This window comes from Heptranchias perlo, chromosome 7, assembly GCF_035084215.1.
Source record: "Heptranchias perlo isolate sHepPer1 chromosome 7, sHepPer1.hap1, whole genome shotgun sequence".
NCBI lineage: Eukaryota > Metazoa > Chordata > Chondrichthyes > Hexanchiformes > Hexanchidae > Heptranchias > Heptranchias perlo.
Window position 1 is genome coordinate 13,242,612 of NC_090331.1, and position 22,678 is coordinate 13,265,289.

The 22,678-nt window shown below is 42.2% G+C and overlaps 1 protein-coding gene across 1 annotated transcript in view; it reads left to right on the forward strand.

The window, feature by feature from the left end:
• Positions 1-22,678, forward strand: part of LOC137323446 (contactin-associated protein-like 5) — a 630,151-nt gene that overhangs the window by 540,859 nt on the left and 66,614 nt on the right. The window contains exon 24 of the mRNA XM_067986920.1: positions 14,115-14,248. Within this exon, the coding sequence (XP_067843021.1) occupies positions 14,115-14,248 (134 nt within the window). The remainder of the gene's footprint in view (positions 1-14,114; positions 14,249-22,678) is intronic.

Genomic DNA, 22,678 nt, shown 5'->3' on the forward strand with positions numbered 1-22,678 from the left:
TATATAGTGTGTGAGAATGTTAGCAGGTTTATATAGTGTGTGAGAATGTTAGCAGGTTTATATAGTGTGTGAGAATGTTAGCAGGTTTATATAGTGTGTGAGAATGTTAGTAGGTTTATACAGTGTGTGAGAATGTTAGCAGGTTTATATAACGTGTAAGAATGTTAGCAGGTTTATATCGTGTGTGAGAATGTTAGCAGGTTTATATAGTGTGTGAGAATGTTAGCAGGTTTATATAATGTGTGAGAATGTTAGCAGGTTTATATCGTGTGTGAGAATGTTAGTAGGTTTATATAGCGTTTGAGAATGTTAGCAGGCTGATACAATGTGTGAGAATGTTAGTAGGTTTATATCGTGTGTGAGAATGTTAGTAGGTTTATATAGTGTGTGAGAATGTTAGCAGGTTTATATAATCTGTGAGAATGTTAGCAGGTTTATATCGTGTGTGAGAATGTTAATAGGTTTATATAGCGTTTGAGAATGTTAGCTGGCTGATACAATGTGTGAGAATGTTAGTAGGTTTATATAATGTGTGAGAATGTTAGCAGGTTTATATAGTGTGTGAGAATGTTAGTAGGTTTCCTTAGTGTGTGAGAATGTTAGCAGGTTTATATCGTGTGTGAGAATGTTAGCAGGTTTATATCGTGTGTGAGAATGTTAGTAGGTTTATATGGTGTGTGAGAATGTTAGCAGGTTTATATAGTGTGTGAGAATGTTCGTAGGTTTATATAGTGTGTGAGAATGTTAGTAGGTTTATATAATGTGTGAGAATGTTAGCAGGTTTATATCGTGTGTGAGAATGTTAGTAGGTTTATATGGTGTGTGAGAATGTTAGCAGGTTTATATAGTGTGTGAGAATGTTCGTAGGTTTATATAGTGTGTGAGAATGTTAGCAGGTTTATATCACGTGTGAGAATGTTAGCAGGTTTATATAGTGTGTGAGAATGTTAGCAGGTTTATATAACGTGTGAGAATGTTAGCAGGTTTATATAACGTGTGAGAATGTTAGCAGGTTTATATAGTGTGTGAGAATGTTAGCAGGTTTATATAGTGTGTGAGAATGTTAGCAGGTTTATATAACGTGTGAGAATGTTAGCAGGTTTATATAGTGTGTGAGAATGTTAGCAGGTTTGTATCACGTGTGAGAATGTTAGTAGGTTTATCTTGTGTGTGAGAATGTTCGTAGGTTTCCTTAGTGTGTGAGAATGTTAGCAGGTTTATATAACGTGTGAGAATGTTAGCAGGTTTATATAGTGTGTGAGAATGTTAGTAGGTTTCCTTAGTGTGTGAGAATGTTAGCAGGTTTATATCACGTGTGAGAATGTTAGCAGGTTTATATAGTGTGTGAGAATGTTAGTAGGTTTCCTTAGTGTGTGAGAATGTTAGCAGGTTTATATCACGTGTGAGAATGTTAGCAGGTTTATATGGTGTGTGAGAATGTTAGCAGGTTTATATAGTGTGTGAGAATGTTAGCAGGTTTATATCACGTGTGAGAATGTTAGCAGGTTTATATCGTGTGTGAGAATGTTAGTAGGTTTATATTGTGTGTGAGAATGTTAGCAGGTTTATATAACGTGTGAGAATGTTAGTAGGTTTATATAGTATGTGAGAATGTTTGCAGGTTTATATAATGTGCGAGAATGTTCGCAGGTTTATGTAGTGTGTGAGATCTTAGAAGATTTCTGTAACATACAAGATTGTTAGCAAGTTCATATGCTGTGAGAGAATTATAGCAGGTTTATGTACTGTGTAAAAATCTTCGCCGGTTTATATAGTGTATGAGATCTTCGAAGATTTATGTAACACATAGTATTGTTAGCAAGCTTATATGCTGTGAGAGAGTTATAGCAGGTTCATATGCTGTGTAAAAATGTTAGCAGAAATTTGAGTGAATTAACCCTTCCTCCAAGAGTGTTCGCATTGAATGTGATCGTGTCAAAATCTGGACCTTGTTAATTCAGGGAAGGGAGAAATGAAGTGGTAATCTAAACTGAAATAGTTTCACAGGTAATCTGAGATTAAAATGAAAATTGGAAAAAGAAGTCAAAAGAATATTACGGAGAAAATAAATGAGGGTGGGTTAGAAAACGTATTGAGGACTCAGTCCCTGAAGATACGAGCTGTGAGCGTGTATTGGAGACAATGAGATATGTTTCGGGAAAGAGAACAGATTGAGAGATATGATGAGAGCAACAACAATTTGCAGTTATATAGCGCCTTTAACATAGAAAAAATATCCCATGTTGCTTCACAGACGTGTCATCAGACAAAAGTGGACAACGAGTTGAAGAAGAGATATTAGGAGAGGTGACTAAAAGCTTGATCAAAAAAGTGGGTTTTAAGAAGGAGCTTAAAAGGAAGAGAGGGAAGTACAGAAGTGTAGGGAAGGAATACCACAGCATAGGGCCTCGAGGGCTGAAGGCATAGCCATCAATTGTTGGGGGAGAGGGAGTGGGGGATGCTCAAGAGGCCAGAGTTGGAGGAAAACAGAGTTCTCAGAGGATTGTAGGTTTGCAGGAGGTTACAGAGATAGGGAGGGATGAGGCCATGAAGAGATTTATAGGAGGATAGGTGGGGTGGATTGACCAAAAACGGGGGGCTTGTTGGACATAATGGCCTTTCCATGCTGCTAAACATTCTAATGATCACTCGGAGAGGGCACGGTAGGGGTAACTTTAAATGAATTTTCAGTACAGAAAATAGTGTTGTGCCCTTGAAGAAACAAAAGTGAATTTACGGACAAAATAGAAATTAATAATTCAACAGTTACTTAAAAACTAGAGTACTTGATCATCCATAAAGGAATAAGACCATATGGAATACATTTAAGGATACTTAAGAAAATGAGAGTAGAGTTGGGAAGCTGTGTCTGCAATTTGTTGCTGCTCATTAAATACAGGAGTAGCACTGGAAAATTGAAACATACTTAATGTTCCTAGAAATTATTGGGCTGTTAGCTTGACTTGTACAGTTGAATGAATATTGAACTCTTATTAAAATGGAAACCATTTGAGGTTGTTAAACAAGACTGAAGGCAATAATTCCAAGTAAATGTGGGTTTATGAAAGGCAGGTCATGTCTAACAAGCTTGTTGGAATTCATTGACGATATGACAGAATTGATGGATGAGGTGACAGATGCCATGTATCTTCACTTTCAAAAGATCTTTGATAAGGTCTCCCACAAGAGACTGCAGTGAACATTCCTGGGATAAAGGAACTCGAAGTAAATTGGATAATAAAGTAGTTAGATATTGGCAAACAAAAAGGAATAAATAGTAACAATTTTTACTGGACATGTGCGATAAGCCAATTGAAGCTGTGTGAGTTACAATTCCCCATGTTGGGTAGAACCTGTCATTGGCTCACTATCTCTACCTAGTGGCACAGCTGCAAATCGTAAATTTGTTGTGTTGAAAATCACAGACACAAACTATTGTTTTGTCACTTGTGTTGATGCATGCTGTCGTATTTGAAACTAGAGCCAAGTCTAAACATGCTCCTTTTATCTGCACAAATCCACATTTTCTACAATCAGTGCATGTAACTGTGGGATTTTCTGCAGTCATTTCCTAACTTAGGGACTGCAGCGCGTGCAGTCTGCAATAGAAATGGAAAAATATAGCAATACGATATCGATAGAAGCTCCCTTCTTAATGTGAGGAAATTGGGTACCGACACTCCTGTGGTCAGAAAAAGGAGAGATCCCTCTAATCTTCCAGCTATTCACAATCTATATCAATGATTTGGATGAGGGGACCAAATGTAATATTTCCAAGTTTGCTGATGATACAGAACTAGGTGGGAAATGTGAATTGTGAGGAGGATGCAAAGAGGCTTCAAGGGGATATAGACAGGCTAAGTGAGTGGGCAAGAACATAGCAGATGGAATATAATGTGGAAAAATGTGAAGTTATCCACTTTGATAGGAAAAACAGAAATGCAGAATATTTTTTAAATGGTGAGAGATTGGGAAATGTTGATGTTCAAAGGGGCCTGGGTGTCCTTGTACATTGAGTCACTGAGAGCTAACATGCAAGTGCAGCAAGCAATTAGGAAGGCAAATTGTATGTTGGCCTTTATTACAAGAGGATTTATGTACAGGAGTAAAGATGTCTTACTGCAATTATATAGGGCCTTGGTGAGACCGCACCTGGAGTATTGTGCACAATTTTAGTCTCCTTACCTGAGAAAGGATATGCTTGCCATGGAGGGAGTGCAATGAAGGTTCACCAGATTGATTCCTGGGATGGCAGGATTGTCTTTTGAGGAGAGATTGAGTAGACTAGGCCTGTATTCTCTAGAGTTTAGAAGAATGAGAGGTGATCTCATTGAAACATACAAAATTCTTACAGGGCTCGACAGAGTAGATGCAAGGAGGATGTTTCCCCTGGTTGGGGAGTCTAGAACCAGGGGTCACAGTCTCAGAATAAGGGGTAGACCATTTAGGACTGAGATGAGGAGAAATTTCTTCACTCAGAAGGTGGTGAATCTTTGGAATTCTCTACCCCTGAGGGCTGTGGAGGCTCAGTCATTGAGTACATTCAAAACAGAGATCGATAGATTTCTAGATATTAAAGGCATCAAGGGATATGGGGATAATGCAGGAAGATGGCGTTGAGGTAGAAGATCAGCCATGATCTTGTTGAATGGCGGATCAGACTCAAGGGGCCGGATGGCCTACTCCTGCTCCTATTTCTTATGTTCTTATGTTCAGGATTGTGTGCTGCTGTGTTTTTTGCACCTAGTTTTAAAACAGAGATTGTAAGATCATGAATCTCCTCGCTTGGACATTCTTCCATTCATCCCTCAAGCTCATAGTAGGCCATGCTACATTATAATGTCTAATGAGACTCACATTTGCAGCTTACTAGGAAAGTTAGGTTGGTCCTGATTATTATTTTAGTTTGGCAGTCAGGCAGGCTGAAAAACAAGAGGTAGAGGGAAACTGTACAGGCAAAAATTCAATCCTTGTTTCCATTATTATCATTACAGCCTTTGCAAAGCTCCCCGAATAAGTGGTTAAATGCACTGGCTAATGTAACACTGAGCCATTCAGTTCTGGAAGGTCTCAGCTGAGTTACATGATCTTAGCTGGGGTAGCACATAGATCACTGCAATTAGCTCCTGTGCCCTCCCACTAGGGAGAGGAAAAGATCAGCTAGGATTTCTTGCCTTAATTACATTTTCTGATTTGTTCTTGGGATGTAAATGAACCTGGCAATGCTTCATTTATTGCCCTTTAACAACTACAATAACAACAACTTGCATTTATATAGCGCCTTTAACGTAGTAAAATGTCCCAAGGCGCTTCACAGGAGTATTATCAAACAAAATTTGACACCAAACCACATAAAGAGCTATTTGGACAGGTGAACAAAAATTTGGTCAAAGAGGTAGGTTTTAAGAAGCATCAGGTGGAGAGGCAGAGAGGTTCAGGGAGGGAATTCCAGAGCTTAGGGCCTCGGCAGCTGAAGGCACGGCTGCCAATGATGGAGCGATTAAAATCAGGGATGCGCAAGAGGCCAGAATTAGAGGAGCACAGAGATCTCGGAGGGTTGTAGGGCTGGAGGAGGTGACAGAGTTAGGGAGGGGCAAGGCCAATGGAGGCATTTAAAAACAAGGATGAGAATTTTAAAATCAAGGGTTTCCCAGACCGGGAGCCAATATAGGTCAGCGAGCACAAGGGTGATGAGAGAACGGGACTTGGTGCAAGTTAGGATACGGGCAGCAGAGTTTTGGATGTGCTCAAGTTTACAGAGGGTGGAAGGTGCGTATTGCCCTCCGGTGATGGTGCTGGGTCTTCTAATTACTTTGTAGAAATTGTTCGGACAACTCAATGCCTCCCCAGGACACTTCATTGGGCATTCATAGTCAACCACATAGTGCAGACCAGAGTCACACGGATGCCAGAATAGATAAAGGGTGGCAGTTCACTTCCCTGGAGGATATTAGCAAACCCGTTGGGTTTTTACAACAATCCGACAGCTTTTGTGGCCATTTTATCTGGTATTAGTCCACAAAGGACCAGATTTATTGAATTCCGTCTCAGAACTTGCACGGTGAGATTCTGTACGTGTGATCTCTGAGATGCGACTCCTGTACCTTAACCACAGAACCTCTGTACTCGAATCGCCATCCAGTGACATACACTGGAAAGTGTGGGTGTGCAGCCATTGGGTGAGCATAGAATCAGGCTGGGATCTGGTCTCTTCCTTAGCTGAATAATATGCTGAGGCTCCCACATTAATAACGGCCTTGGTATTAACCCCCCCCCACCATGACATAGGTACATAGGAACAGGAGTAGGCCATTCAGCCCCTCGTGCCTGCTCCGCCATTTGATAAGATCATGGCTGATCTGTGATCTACCTCCATATACCTGCCTTTGGCCCATATCCCTTAATACCTTTGGTTGCCAAAAAGCTATCTATCTCAGATTTAAATTTCGCAATTGAGCTAGTATCAATTGCCGTTTGCGGAAGAGAGTTCCAAACTTCTACCACCCTTTATGTGTCGAAATGTTTTCTAATCTCACTCCTGAAAGGTCTGGCTCTAATTTTTAGACTGTGCCCCCTACTCCTAGAATCCCTAACCAGTGGAAATAGTTTCTCTCTATCTACCCTATCCGTTCCCCTTAACATCTTATAAACTTTGATCAGATCACCCCTTAACCTTCGAAACGCTAGAGAATACAACCCGAATTTGTGTAATCTCTCCTCGTAACTTAATGATGGGCGGGAGAGGGGGGTTAAAAATTAAAAATCGGCGAACACGTCCCCAACTCGCCACATACACACCTGTCACCATTTTTTCCACACCGTTCACCTGAGGAAGGAGGAAGCCTCTGAAAGCTTGTGGAATTTAAAATAAATTTGTTGGACTATAACTTGGTGTTGTAAAATTGTTTACAACCATTTTTATGGTGAAAGGATGCGAGGCGTATGTGTGTCCCACTTTCGAGAGACGGGATTTTTTATTATCATATTTAAATCAGGCTCCCAAAGTGCAATTGGGACTGTCGGCTCCAGCAGGTTAGTGCTTTTCAGAGTATTCCTTGTGGGCAAGGAGGAGCAGGAGTGCTTCCTTCCACCCTCTCAAGCAAGCCTTCGGCCAAGCTTCTGCCGATTGCGGCCTCCCCTCGCTGCAGCAATCGGCGACCCCCCCACTTCACTAAGCCCCCGATGTCTCCCTCCCTCCCGGTTGCCAACCACCAACCCCCTCACGCCCACCAAGCCCCGACCTCTCCCTCCCTCCCAGTCCCCAATGGTCCCCAGCAGCAGCCCCTTGCCACTTGCTTTCCCGCTCGGCAGCCGGCTAGCCTGTCAATCTGGCAGGGCGACAATGATAATGAGGTCCTGCTGTTAATCTCAGCAGGATGTCCACGTCCCTGGGCTTTCCGGGTTTCCTCACCAGCTACCCGCTCTCTCCCTGCCCCCCCATAAATATTGGAGCCATAATGTCTCACTTGGACAAGGTACCAGAGGGTTGGAACTGCACCGGAGGCCTGGGACTGGAACAGGAACTGCACCAGAAGGTGCAACTGCATCAGACAGCTGGAATTGTAATGTAGTGCTGGATCTGTACCAGAGGACTAAAGAAATTAGCAACTTGCATTTAAATAGCGCCTTTTACAACCTCAGGTCATCCCAAAGCACTTTACAGCCAATGAAGTACTTTTTGAAGTGTAGTCACTGTTGTAATGTAAAAAACACGGCGGCCAATTTGCACACAGCAAGGTCCCACAAACAGCAATGTGATAAATGACCAGATAATCTGTTTTTTAGTGATGTTGGTTGAGGGGTGAATATTAACCGGGACACTAGGGATAACTCTTCAAAATATTGCCATGAGATCTTATATATTTATCTGAGAGGGCAGACAGGGCCTCGGTTTAACATTTCATCCAATAGATGGCACCTTCGTCAGTGCAGCATTCCCTCAGTACTGCACTGGAGTGTTAGCCTAGATTTTGAGCTCAAGTCTCTGGAGTGGGACTTGAATTCACAACCTTCTAACTCAGAGGTGAAAGTGCTACCAACTGAGCCATGGCTGAATGGAGTGCTGGAATTGTACCAGAGAGTTGGAACTGCACTGGAGGCTGGAATTGTACCCACATGAATCAATACACTCAGGAGAAAATGAAAGAAAATTGGAGAAAAATAGCTTCTTTACATTCAAATGAAAGGACTGGGAGCTGAATTCAACAGTGACATGTGACGTGACAATTCAGTTAGAAGCTTTCGCAAGAATATTCAGACTTGCAAACTGAAATGAGAGTTGGGTCAGGGAATAAACATGACAGATGACAACTGAACATTTTCCCCTCAGCATAGCACACCATATGGAGAGGCCTGCAGTGACAGAATAGTAATGTTCAGTGAAATTAATGATGTGAAGGGAGTTGGTCTTGAATTCTGTACCTTTCACAAAAGCTTTCTGGCAACGTAAATAAAATTACGTAAAGCACTAATCTAAGAGAGCGAAGACACTGTTCAAAGCAAAAGACTTACATTGATATAATGTCTGATCACATCTCTCAGAGCTCCAAATACCATGCGTCACTTACTTTGAAGTGGAGACAATTGCAGCAACCACTTCACACAGAAGATCCCATGTATAACAAGGAAACATACAACCAGTTAATTTGGTGGAACTCAGAACACTTGGAGAACTCCCTACCCTTCTTTGAACAATGTCCTGAGAATTTTAGCCAGTGCCTGAAATACTACTTTGATTGGACATGTCATCTGAAAGACAGCACTCCCTGACAATGCAGTAGTCCCTGAGTACTGGCTCTAGAGTATCAGTCTAGAACATATACTGGAGTCCTGGAGTGGGGCTTGAACACACAACCTTCTGCCCCATGAAGTGAGGGCTATTGGCTGAGCCAAGTTGACATCCTTGTGGGTGTAAGCTTCTCGTAAAGACACAATGTAGGCTGACACTACCAACTGAGCCAAACAGATATCTAAAAAATAATCCTCTAAGTATCAAGAGCAAGTACAGACCTTTTCTAATAGAGATGAGTCAATGTTATCTTAATTTCTGTCTGATCTAGCTATCTTCGCTTCACTTCTGAAGGTTTTGGGTCATGTTGGGATACGGTTCCAACTCCCACTGCTTAACCCAAGTGGCCATTCTTCAAGCATGAGCCCAGGTAGTAAGTGTTAGCAGGCTATTTGAACATGACAGTATCTTAGTTAATGCCATTCCTGTCCTCACCCACTGTCCACACGCAAGCACACACGTACACACACACACACACAAACGCACATTTCCTGCATAGGTAAGTGGACAACGATCAAGAGAAAGAAATCAAGCTGGCTTTCCGCCCTCCTTAGCCCAAGGACATTAATCCCAATTATAGTGCCCCAGCTATCACCCTGGTTGAGAGAAGTTTACTAAGCACAGGTCGGGCATTGAACCTGGCAAGTTCCTGGTTTATTTGAGGCTCAGTATCACAGTGAATGGTGCTCAGCTTTTGAATGAGAGACTTTTTTTAAAGAAAACATTAATAGTTCATACATAATAGATATGGTTTGTTGAGTTGTAATATTTACTGGGGAGAGGGTGGTTGTCTAATATATTTATGCTCCATTACATGAACTGTAAGAGTAAAACAATCCTCCCACATCTCGAGATCCTCATTTCACCCGTGTGCCATGGGTGGGTACTGAGTGGAAACTGGGCTTCCCCTAGAAGTGGGAGGGAAGAATGAAATGTGAATCATGCCGCCCACTCTCACAAGCTTCTTATTGTCTGAGATATCAGCAGTCCCGCTGTGTCTTTTTTCTGCTGGTTTTCCACCGTACAGTTCTCTCTCTCATCAGCTCTTTTAATTCAGTCAACAAGCCTGGACTCCTTAATTCATGTGTACGTCATGTGGTGTATATCACCGCTTGCCTTTTTCCAAACTGCCATGGGCATTGGGAAAAGCACATTGAGAAAAATCGCCCCTTCCGAGTAAGAATTGTATAGTTTTTATAAATGGGTTTCTTATGATATAAATGTTACTGGCAGATAATAGAAAAGTAAAGTTGGTGGCTGAAACCAATTTGTTCAAGTCATTTGATTGGTCAGTTTATGTTACCGGCCATTTCGGGATTACTAGCTTTGAAAATTAAAACGATCGAGCAATTTGATTGCTTAGTTTTCCGCTGTTTACTTGTACTTCATTGGTGCTTACCAACTGAATTGGCCTTCCTTGCTCGTAGTATATTGCTACCCTTCTACAAAATACATAATCTGGACTGACACTCCAGTGCAGTACTGAGGGAGTGCTGCACTGCCGGAGGTACTGCCTTTCGGATGAGACGTTAAACGGAGGCCCCATCTGCCCCCTCAGGTGGTCGTAAAAGATCCCAGGGCACTATTTCGAAGAAGAGCAGGGGAGTTCTTCTCGGTATGCTGGCTGATATCGATCTCTCTACCAACATCACTAAAATAGATTATCTGGTAATTTATCACATTGCTGTTTGTGGGATCTTGCTGTGCGCAAATTGGCGGCTATGTTTCCTACATTACGACAGTGACTACACTTCAAAAAGTATTTCACTGGCTGTAAAGCACTTTGAGATGCCTTGAGGTCGTGAAAGGCGCTATATAAATGCAAGTCTTTCTTTCTTCTACAGACTCTACTTCATTGGTCATGTTGCTGGAACATACTCCCGCACCTCTTGTAACTCCAGCGCTTGTGGTGTTTTTGCAGTGCTCCCAAAGAAGATGCCTTAGGGTGCAGTCATACTGTAGTCACTAATTTCTTAATAGCAGCTGTAGAATCACTTTGTAGCCAATAGAATTTATAGTGTCTGGCTGCAATTCAGACTCCCTGGTCCCAGAGAGAGCTCTGCGTAAAATGTCCTTTACTTCCAGCTGTTAGGTTTTAAATGTTTATGGAGCACAGGCAGAGTGCCTACTTTCTCAGTACAATCAAACCCAAACAGTCATAAGAAAAAATCTTGCATTTATATAGCGTCTTTAACAAAGTAAAATGTCCCAAGGCACTTCACGGGTGCGTAATCAGTCAAAACTTGACACAGATCTAAAAAAGGAGACGTTAGGCCATGTGACCAAAAGCTCGGCTATAGAGGTAGTTTCTTAGGACCGTCTTAATGGAGGAGAGAGAAGTGGAGAGGCTTAGGGAGGGAATTCCACAGCTTTGGACATAGACAGCCGAAGGCACGGCCGCCAATGGTAGGGCGAAGGAGGTGGGGGAATGCACAAGAGGCCAGATTTGGAGGAACGCAGAGTTCTCAGAAGGTTGTAGGGCTGGAAGAGATTAAAGAGATAGGGAGGGGCGGCTTGTGGAATCAGGTTGGAATCCAGTTCCAGAGTTATACCGTCACTTTTACATCACTGCGAGGTGGAACACTTCTCTATTGACACAGTATAACTGCGCCATTAAATTCTGGGTTTGTGTGAGATTGCCATGGTACCTCTAATATACAAACGCAGGAATTGGCATAACGGTACAGTGTGGTGGGCATCGACAGACTATTCCAAATACTGTGGGCTTATTCAAATGGCTCCTGTCTGATGGAGCGAGCAGTGTTTCTGGGGAGAGTAGAACAGAGGCCAAGAACTCCCCTACAATGAGGAAGAGAAAATTATAGGGAAGAGTCACAAGCTGCTTATACACAACTTTTAAGGTCAAATCATCGACCAGCATTGAAAGAGGCTTGGGGGCTTATTTTATGAATTGAGAAAACTAGATCAGGAGACAAAGCAAAGTTTAAATGACAAGACAAGGCCAGGTAAATTGGGAAGTGTTGCTATGGTGATGCCAAACTGTGAGGTTTTTTTTATTCGTTCATGGGACGTGGGCATCGCTGGCAAGGCCAGCATTTATTGCCCATCCCTAATTGCCCTTGAGAAGGTGGTGGTGAGCCGCCTTCTTGAACCGCTGCAGTCCGTGTGGTGAAGGTTCTCCCACAATGCTGTTAGGTAGGGAGTTCCAGGCTTTTGACCCAGCGACGATGAAGCAACAGCGATATAGTTGCAAGTCGTTTTAAAAGTCTGAAGATTATAGCAGGAAGGGACGATTAAGGGACGTGAGGAGTAGCATAGTTTCAGGACTGAATGAGCTGCAGGTATGGGTATTAGTTTCAATACAGTGAGGATGCAGGGAAGAGGAAGAGCAAGGGTTAATGCGTGAGAGACATTGTGGAGAAAGGAAAATGAATAAAATTCTATTCTAAGAAGAACGCACTTCAGATTTGAGGCGGATTTCATTAATTTGTCTTCCCCTAATCAGACATTGGCAGCCTTCCAAAAATGTGCCTGATCATTCCTCAGAACCGTCCTTGCATTCTGACTGTAGGTCTGTCGGGATTGATTTATCACTTGAATGATTTAAGAATTAATTTCTAAATTTTCACAAAACATAAGTGGATTTCCTCCCATCTTCCTTATGTACCTCGTGAAATATGGGCCCACTTGAACTTTTGTGTGCACTGGACCATGTATCTGTAAACCCATTTCAATTTAAACGCTATATTTTCACCCACAATATCTTTAAAACAATTTTTTTGATCCTCAGTTCTGGCTGATACAGTACCTGGATACATTTTTAAAAAACATTTCTCAGGATGTGGGTGACACTAACAGGACAATATTTATTGTCCAGCTCTGGTTGCCCTGAGGGCATTAAGAGTCAAGCATGTCGTGTAAGACTGGAGTCACACATAGGCCAGCTAGGGATCAACGAGATTGGTTTTTTTGAGAATCGAGCGGCTTTTGCAGTCATTTTCTGGCGATATTCCACAAATTGTCCAATTTGTTCAATTTTCACTCCTTATCATAACCACTACAACAACAGTGATGTTGGTTGAGGGATAAATGTTAGCTGGGGAGAAATCCCCTGCTCTTCTTCAAAATAATGCAATGGGATTTTTACATCCACCTGAGATGGAAGATGGGGCCTCAGTTTAATATCTCATCTGAAAGACAGCACCTTCATGACAGTGCAGCACTCCCTCAGTACTACACTGGAGTGTCACAGCCTAGATTTTTGCTCAAGTCTCTGGAGTGAGACTTGAACCTATAACCTTCTGACTCAGAGGTGAGAATGCTACCAACTGAGCCACAGCTAACCCTTCAACCCCCAGTGTCTGTCTGCCTCCAGCACTTGGCCGAGATTGGGAAGTCATTTTTAAGTGGCATGGAGGATATAAACTGTGCAGCCTACCATTCCACGCTAAGACATGTTGGAGGCCTCACATCATCTGGTATCGGAAGTGAAACTGTTAGTGCAGTAGGGTCTTCTCTTCTAAGACACACTGTTGCAGTTGTGTAACTGGAGCTTTAGTTCACATGTAACTTTTGTACTATCTAAGATGAGATTACTTGATGCTGACACTGAGTGTTTATTCCCCAGTGTTGACATTCCTCACCTTTATAAGGTCAAAATCCACTATATTAAATCAAGGTGTTATTTTTTGAAAAGTAATTTGAATTATTATCATTTTGAATTTGCCTTCTTAGACATCGTTCCAATGTCAGAAGGCCCAGTATTCACGACCCATACCGTTGAATACAGGTACTGTGCATCAGAACCCAGCCACAGAGAGGGTCTTGGCATTGCCAGTTGTGCTACAGGGACTGTCTCCATCTCCCTGCACGCCCAACACATGGCAGAATGGGGTAAGCCAGGGCTGGATGGTGAGCTCAAGTTCTGATTGTTGAAAATTCATTGAAAACCTTCATCATTAGAACCAAACATTATAAGGAAAAGAGGTAAGTGGAGACATTGGAGTCCTGGTTTATTTTTAAAAGGCAGGACTTTTGATGTTCCCCGTTTTATATTATTCACATTTCCAAGTATCCCTCTGAAAAATTCATTTGCCCAGTCTGAAAACGGATAGGTGGCAAATTGAGCAACAGGCGAAACTCTCCTAATCAAGAGAGAGCAAGAACATCTGGTCAGCCCCACTTGTCATATAAGGTATTATGGAGGGGCTTTAACAGGAGTTCACAACTCTATTTGCATTGCGTTCATGGGCTTTCCTTGTGCCTGTTTTGCTGTAAGCCTTGAGTCGGGTCTTTCTGAAAGCTTGGTATTCTTTCCTGTTAGCTCCATGTCTTGTAAATTGAAACCAACCAACTCTTGTTCCAGGGAGCCTCCAGATCAGGTACAAGCTGGATACAGATAAAGACACCGATGTCTTCAGCATCGATGGCAGAAAGTTAGCAAATGGACAACTCCACAGTGTCAAGATTGATCGGGAAGGGAGAGATGTCTACATTCAGGTAATGCACCCACTTGTTCAATGAGAAAGATAAAATGGCAAACGTGAAAGTGATTTAGTTTGAAATTGAGAAAGCAAGTTGTGGGGCCAAGAATAGTGAAAAGCACTGTGGAAGTTGAAAAAAAGTAGGAGAGAACAGTAAGTAAAGCAGTTTAACAGCCAGTAGACTGTAGAATTAAGGGAAAATGAAAGGGAGTAAGGAGTTCTCTCATTTTCAGGTCCTCAGAAAGAATGAGTTTGAGACAATGCAGTGAGTCTTCATTTCAATACAGTGAGAGTGGTTGGATAAGGAAGGGCACATTTGGTGCTTAGGAGAGATAAGAGAAAGTTCACAGGACCAATGTCTACAGTAGTATCAATAAAACTGAAGGGACAAGCAAAGTTGTAACAGAGGGAGAGAGAGAGAAAAAGAAAGAGAGGTAGGAGATATAAGATGGGTTATCTATCAAATGAATGCTAATTTTGGTAACCTATTCAAGAGATGGTTAAGGAGCCTCACCAGATACAGGAGCAGTATTGAGGGCTTAGATGTACTTAGGCTTTATAGATAATTAAGAGTCAGTGAGGAGACCAGAAGCTTTCAGTTAATGTGGGAAAACCAAACTCATTGGAGGAAGCATTAGCAATGATCACTTGCTACATGCTGTCTTGGATGAAAAGTGATTTATATGGTGGTTGCCCAAATCCCGTGCCCGGATAAAATGACTCCTTTTGTCACTGATGGCAAGTCTTGAGGCTTGTAACTCTCCATGGGTATGAAGCCCTGACCTTCCACTTCGTGACACGGCACACTAACGGCCTAGCATGCTGTGCCACCTCTGAACTATTCTTTCTCATATTCAACAACCTCTGCTTAGAACTAAACTACTTTCAAACACAATGAGCCAAAATTTGCTGCCAAAATGAAGGCGAGATTAATGGCACTCGCCATTATTAAAGTGTAAATCATCCAGCAACTTGTGGCGAGGAAGAGATACCCTGTGAATTGTGAATCCCCACAAGCTCTGCCGTTAGCCTCGCGAAAATGGCAGCTCGCCCTCAACCTTCCCATGAGTTTCAAGAAATTACTGCATTTGCACATTAATTGCCAATTAAATTTGCCGCAGAAAGTTAGGGCTGGTACTTAACAGCACAAGTACCCTTTTTAATTCGGAGATTTATGTTCCTGCAATGCCACTCAACCTCCCCGGCCCAGAAAGGGAGCAATTTAAACTATGGAGGCTCATTCCTACAGGTAACATTGCTACCTGTAGGAATGACTCTCCACCGTTTAAATTGTTGGAGATTTTTAACATTTTAAAATTTAAATTTTTAATTTTTTCCTTACTTTTCCTTTCCATATTTTTTTTCTCCCTCTAATCAAGTCTTTCCCTCTCTTTATTTCTCTTTCTGTACATGATTTGACTCTAATTCACCTTATTTCCCTCTCTGTCGGTCCTCTGTTTCTTTCTCAATCCTCAAATCTCATTGGTTCAGTAGATAGACTGTTGGTCCCGTCGTTCACTAAGGTCCCTGTTGCCCTCCTCGCACCGTTATCAGCTCGCACTTCCAGCAATTTGCGGCGCAAAATATTTTCAAGCTGAAAGGTGAAGGAAAATGTCTAACTAACGAGGCGTGCTACAAGACGCCCCACTCCAGCAAATTCTGGGCAATGTGTTTTTTTTAATTGAGACGCCTTAATGAAGGGCTAAGCCCCTCCATGTAGGACACCGCCAAGGTTGAAAAGCATAGGATTAAGTAATGTCGAGTTTGGCTTTTAAAAGCCTGGAGATTGTAGCAGGTGTAATAAAAATAAAACAAAGCTAATCGAATACTGATACAGTTCTGTGCACGCACCAGATTGTATTTCAGATGTAAGTCATTTAAAGAAATATTGCCCCTGTTTTTTTTTAATATAACACAACATCATTCCTAAAAAAGTCAGGATGTAATTCCATTTATTTATTGTGAAAATAACACCTCCTGCTACAGATGTGACCAGTAACTATTAAATTCCCAGTATCTTACACGCAGGTTACAGTGTTTATTCCATACGCACCACTGTTCTCTCAAAGCACTGAAGTATTTCTGAAATTCTGCGGTCTTTAGTCACTGTCCAGTGTTAATACAGCATCTGTAGCTTGGTATAAGGAATTGAAGTCTTGCAAATGGATTTTCCTCGTGTTCAGTCAACTGATAAAGATTTTAAAGGTATTTAATTTTGTCTGCTTTCCATTGAGTCGCAGAGCTGTAAATGAATAGCAGCTGTAGGGGTAGGCAACAGAGCAGATAGAGTCTGCCTTTGTGAGTTTAATGCTGAATCCCCATTTTGGGAATTTTCAAGATGGCAGCCAATCACTTCTGAAGGCAACTCAAAGTGGGAATATTAAAGCGCTTCTAATATTCCTCATTAAAATTAAATTAAAAATACATAAGGCATAATCACTTGATGATAAAATGAAAATTATCTCCAAATGTTGTATAAAGAGAATGCACAACTGGCCACTGTTAATTCCGTTCATAAAGTGAAACTCCATAAGTCACTGTGTGTCATTAGGTCTTCACTAGTAGCTCATTTATTTTTTTAAAAATTGCATTTATATAGTGCCTTATCACTTCAAGCAATGAATTACTTTTTGAAATATAATAATTGTTGCTATGCAGACAAAGAAGGCAGCAATGTCCTATAAACAGACATGTTTCCTACATTACAACAGTGACTACACTTCAAAAGTACTATACTTCATTGGTTGTAAAGCAGGTTGGGACATCCTCAGGTCATGAAAGGGGCTATATAAATGCCGTTTCTTTCTTTTATGTTATGGATGGTCAGTTAAGGCTGTTTTTGATCGTTGACCAGGATACCAAGAAAGGTCCCTGCTGTTCTTCGAACTTGCCATGTTTAACATGTTGACCAGGACCTTGGTTTAATACATCATTTGTAGAATGGCACCTCTGACAGTGCAGAGCTCCCTCAAAACAGCACTGGAGTTTCAGCCTAGAATTTGTGCTCAAGTCTCTGGAGCGGGACTTGAACCCACGTGGGTGTCTGCTTGGCTCGGTCAATAGCAAGATCCACTCTGAGTCAGAAAGTTGTGGGCTCAAGCCCGATTCCAGGATTTCAGCACACAACCTAGGCTGACACTGAAATGCAATATTGAGAGGGTGCTACATTTTCGTTTTTTGGGTGAGACGTTAAATGGAAGACCCATCTGCCCTTTCAGATAGATGTAAAAGATGCCATGGGATTGTTCAACGAGGAGCTGAGAGTTCTCCAGGTGTCTTGGCCAACTTTCATCCCTCAACCATCACCACGAAAAGCAGCTAATCTAGTCATTCGTCTCATTTGCTGTTTGTGGGACATTGCCGTGAGCAAACAAGCTGCTGTGTTTCCCTGTGTAACAACAGTGATTGCAATCCATTGGTTCTAAGGCACTTTGGGAAATCCTGAGTTTGTGATAAGGCAGTGTATCAGTGCAGGTCCAGAGCCTAGAATGGTACCAACTGAGCTGAGCTCATTGTGTATCCTGCACATACTAACACTGCAAGTTTTTGCTTGGAATGAGAAGTGGCCATTAAGCCCTCTATCCCTACAGATCACGTACAATTGGCTATGCCCTGAACTCCAGCTAATCCAGTTAACCTTCTGCAAAGTTCTTCCCTGCTCACAACCATCCTTTATTGGTTGCCTTGGTAAATGCCAATCAACTACGATGTCACAACTGCAGGGGGGGGGGTGGTGATAAACCCAATTTTCGAATGGAACAGAGACAAGGACAAAGGTTTATAGAGGCGAATGTAAAACTGCACCATGCATCAGAAAATCAGAAATGGTGAGGTTTTCAGAACATCAGTGGTGTAGATTGCAAATCTATTGAAGTGCAAAGAGATGTTAAACCACGGCCCTTTCTGCTCATTTCAATGCTTCTGATGGACATTAGACCTCCAGGGCACTATGCAAAGTGGAGCAGCGAGTTCCACTGTGCCTTGACAAACATACTTCAAACATATTAATGAGACACACAGACATACAAAAGATAAAAATTTATGCATTGTGTGTAAGGCGCTTTCTACTAAAATTAGTGCATGTGGCTAAAATGGCGTTGCTATAGCTACGCCTGTGACTAGTCAGTGATAGACAACACGGGTTTAATACCTCAACTGTATGACAGATCTCAGTAGTACACTGATGTGTCAGTCTAGATTATGTGGAGTGGAGTTTGAGTCCACACCACTGTGGCCTAGAGGCAAAAGTGCCACTGACTGAGCCAAGTGAACATTCAGGTCCCCTGCTGACTCCAGAATGCATTAAAGCCAAGTAGTACGAAAGACCCTCCCTCTCCTCTCCCTCGAAGGCTGTCGTGCATCACTTCGATTCAACACTGTGTTGGAGTATAACTCTGAAGTGGTGTGAATCAGATAGAAAGATTGCCTAATGAACTTTATAAGTTTACTGCAGAGTCTTTTTCACATTATGAGAGTGTAAACATTCCTGTCCATTAGCACGAAAAAGACCGGGGCTATGTGCCAGTGTGTAAGCATGGATATGCAGAGCTCGCTCCCCTACTTTACTCTGGTCTGTACTTGCCATGGCTTGGTGGGTAGCTCTCTCATCTCTGAGTCAGAAGGTTGTGGGTTCAAGTCCCACTCCAGAGACTTGAGTATATAATCTATACTGATACGCCAGTGTAATACTGAGGGAGTGCTGCACCGTTGGAGGTGCCATCTTTCGGATGAGATGTTAAACCACCTTTTGCCCTCTCAGGTGGATGTAAAAGATCCCACAGCACTATTGTGATGAAGAGCCTGGGAGTTCTCCCCAGTGTCCTCACCCAATATCTGTCCCTCAACCAACATAACTGAAAACAGATTATCTGGACATTATCACATTGCTGTTTGTGGGACCTTGCTGTGCACAAGTTGGCTGCTGCTTTTCCTACATTACAATAGTGACAACACTTCAAAAAGTACTTCATTGACTGTAAAGCATTTTGGGACATCCTGAGGTTGTGAAAGGCGATATATAAATGCAAGTCTTTATTTTATGATTTGCAGCCTGCGGTGGGACCCGAGTGTTGCCAGCTGCACTTGGCACTCTACGTCAGTGCAGTATAACTGCAGTCTGTGTGCTTCATGTAGGACCAGGAGAAACTTCCCCACCAACTACTGATTAAACATCACACTGAACACATTCATTTGGATTCTTGTTCATGCCACATGTAGCAACTGTAACCGATAGCAAATGAACACAAAGCAAGCGCATATAAACCAGAGGGGCAATGAGTTTTGAACAGATAATAGATTCGTTTTAGCACAGATAAGACAGTTCTGAAAGTCAAGCTGATGATAGTATTCCTCAGGGACAGAAAGCAGGAACCATGTCTTCACTGATTGGGAATGCAGTGCAAGAGAAGTCTAGTAGGGGAATGAGCACTCACTGAAAGGGGAAAAAAACACTCACTTAATAATTCATCAAACCAGAGCCCACGACTTTGATTTTCTCAGAGACATGTTCTCTTTGCTCTGAGTTAAACAATCATCTAAACTTTGTCCACATTTTTATTGATTGCTTTAAAATAAAAAACAAAAATTGCAGAAAGGACAATGTAATTTTTTTCATCTCTCCTCCAGTTATTTTTCTATCATCTCATCATTAACGGGGCCTTATTGGCAATGCCTCTACAATCTTGCCTGAAAGGGTAGTGGAAGCAGATTCAATAGTAACTTTCAAAAGGGCATTGGATATATACTTAAAAAGGAAAAATTTGCAGGGCAATGGGAAGAGATCAGGGGAGTGGACTAATTGGATAACTCTTTCAGAGAGCCGGCACAGGCACGATGGGCCAAATGGCCTCCTTCTGTGCTATATGATTCGAATTCTGTGGTACCTCAAGGCAAATATTTGCATCAGTTCCCTACCAAACTGCGGTGTGAGAGTGTAGGTTCTTCAACAAGCCTGCCCAGGGTTTGAGGACATCTGAATCTCAGCATGATCAATATTTTTAAGACATGCCCTCATTAAAATAAATATCTCTAAAATAAAAACAATGTTTAGAAAAAAACAGTTGACAGTGCTCAGCCTCTGAGTCTCTAGGGCTGAAAATCATGGTAAAAGAAAGAAACACCGTAGCCAAGTTGCGCACAGCGAGATCCCACAAACAGATAATCTGTGGGTGTTTTTTTTTATTGATGTTGGTTGAGGGATAAGTATTGGCCAGGATACCAAGGAGAACTCCCCTGCTGTTCTTTGTATAGTGCCATGGGATCTTGTTTGCCCACCTGAGAGAGTAGTCAGGATCGCATCCAAAAGACGGCACTATCCGACAGTGCAGCACTCCCTCAGTACTGCACTGAAGTGTCAGCCTTGATCTTTATGCTTAAGTCTCTAGAGTGGGATTTGAACCCATGACCTTTTGACTCAAAGGCAAGAGTACCATTGAGCAAAGGCTGACACCATGGCTTCTTAAGATTCTTATGAGCGTTTTGGGCATCAGATTGACTGAGTCTGTCGAGTTACAATTAGATCTATTGGTTTATGTTGACCGAATATGTCAACTCCCAATTTAATTACAGTATTTTTGGAGTGTTTTATTGGCGTTTTGGGGGAACTGTGATTGGCAGTTCCATCCAACCACAGAACAATGGGCTTGCCTGTCTTTTATCTTTACAGATGCTGACAGCTTGCTTTGTATTTCTGGAATTTTCCGTTTCTATTTTAGTGCCTGTCCTTTAACTTCTGCAGTTTCTATTCTTTTTTAACAAATATTTTCACTCAAACTGTAAGTGCCAATGACATTATTGGGACAACTGTCTGGGGGGGTGTTAGCGAGTCTGACAGCGGGAGAAAGAAGAATTAATACTAGCACAGATACAATCATTAACCACGAGTGCCTCAGGCATCGTGTCGTTACAACCCTGCGTGCTAATTCATCTCCTTCACACTCTCTGGCTCAATAACTCTTTTCAGCCACTTCTGCTAATGATACCATCACCGTTCACAAAATATAAACAGACGCAAAAAAAAATCCAAAAGCTGATCTTAACTCTCTTCGGGCGGTTCGAATGTGGAACTTGTTACCACATGGAGTGGTTGAGGCGAATAGCATAGATGCATTTAAGGGGAAGCTAGATAAGTACATGAGGGAGAAAAGAATAGGATATGTAGATAGGGTGAGGTGAAGTAGGGTGGGAGGAGACTCGTGTGGAGCGTAAACACCGGTATAGACCAGTAGGGCCAAATTATCTGTTCCTGCGCTGTAAATTCTATGTAATTCTTAAAAAAGAATCTGCTTCTTCAGCTACCAGCATAACAAAGCAAATATACAGATGGAAATATATGTCATATCATACAGGATTTCATCTATCTCCAGTATAAGGGCACTGATCTCTCACTAGAACAGTTTCTGGTACACCACAACCATTTTATATGCACTCATCTTCTCCTATCCTGACTGATTTGTTCCTCAAAAATTTACCTCCCTTATCTTCCCTTCCTCCAGCAGGGTCGTTCAAGGGTTTGGTCCTCTGGGGCTGCATAAGTGCATATCCTGGAGCTTTGGAGCCCATGTATTGAGTGTAAATCCATGCTGCTATTAATTCACGAACATCTCTAGTTGCTGATACTAACAGATCTTGGTGTTCTGTGAGGGTCCTCCCCAATGATCCCTAATCTCCAGACATACAGGACAAGCCAACGAATAGGAAATAGGACAAATAGGATGTAGTTGAAGCATTGAAGCCCAGATTGCCAGGGCTCAGGGGGGAGGGTCGTGCATGGTCTCGGTGCCTCAATTTGGACACCTCGGATTTCAAAATCCAAGCTCGGTGTCATCTAATCCCAATTTCTTTATTTCATCTTCTCTGCTGCACTTTTTTTTTAACTTTGCAAGTTCCCTGCACTATGGAAGTTGTAATATAGGAAAGGCGGCAGCCAATTTGCCCGTAGCAAGCTTCCACAAACAGCAACGTGGTAATGACCAGATAATCTTTTTTTTAGGTGTTGGTTGAGGGATAAATATTGGCCAGGCCTGCTCTTCACCAGAATAGTGCTATCAGATATTTTACATCCACCTGAGAGGGCAGACGGAGCCTCGGTTTAACGTCTCATCCGAAAAATGGCACCTCTGACAGTGTGGCACTCCCTCAGTACTGCACTGGAGTGTCAGCCTGGATTATGTGCTCAAGTCTCTGGAGTGGGACTTGAACCCACAACCTTCTGCTTCAACAACAACAATAACAAAAACAACTTGCATTTATCGTAGTAAAATGTCTCAAGCTGCTTCACAGGAGCTTTATCAAACAAAATTTGACACCGAGCCACATAGGAGTTATTAAAGCAGGCGACCAAAAGCTTGGCCGAAGACTTAGGTTTTAAGGAGCATCTTAAAGGAGGAGAGCGAGTGGGAAGGTTTAGGGAAGGAATTCCAGAGCTTAGGACCGAGCTGAAGGCATG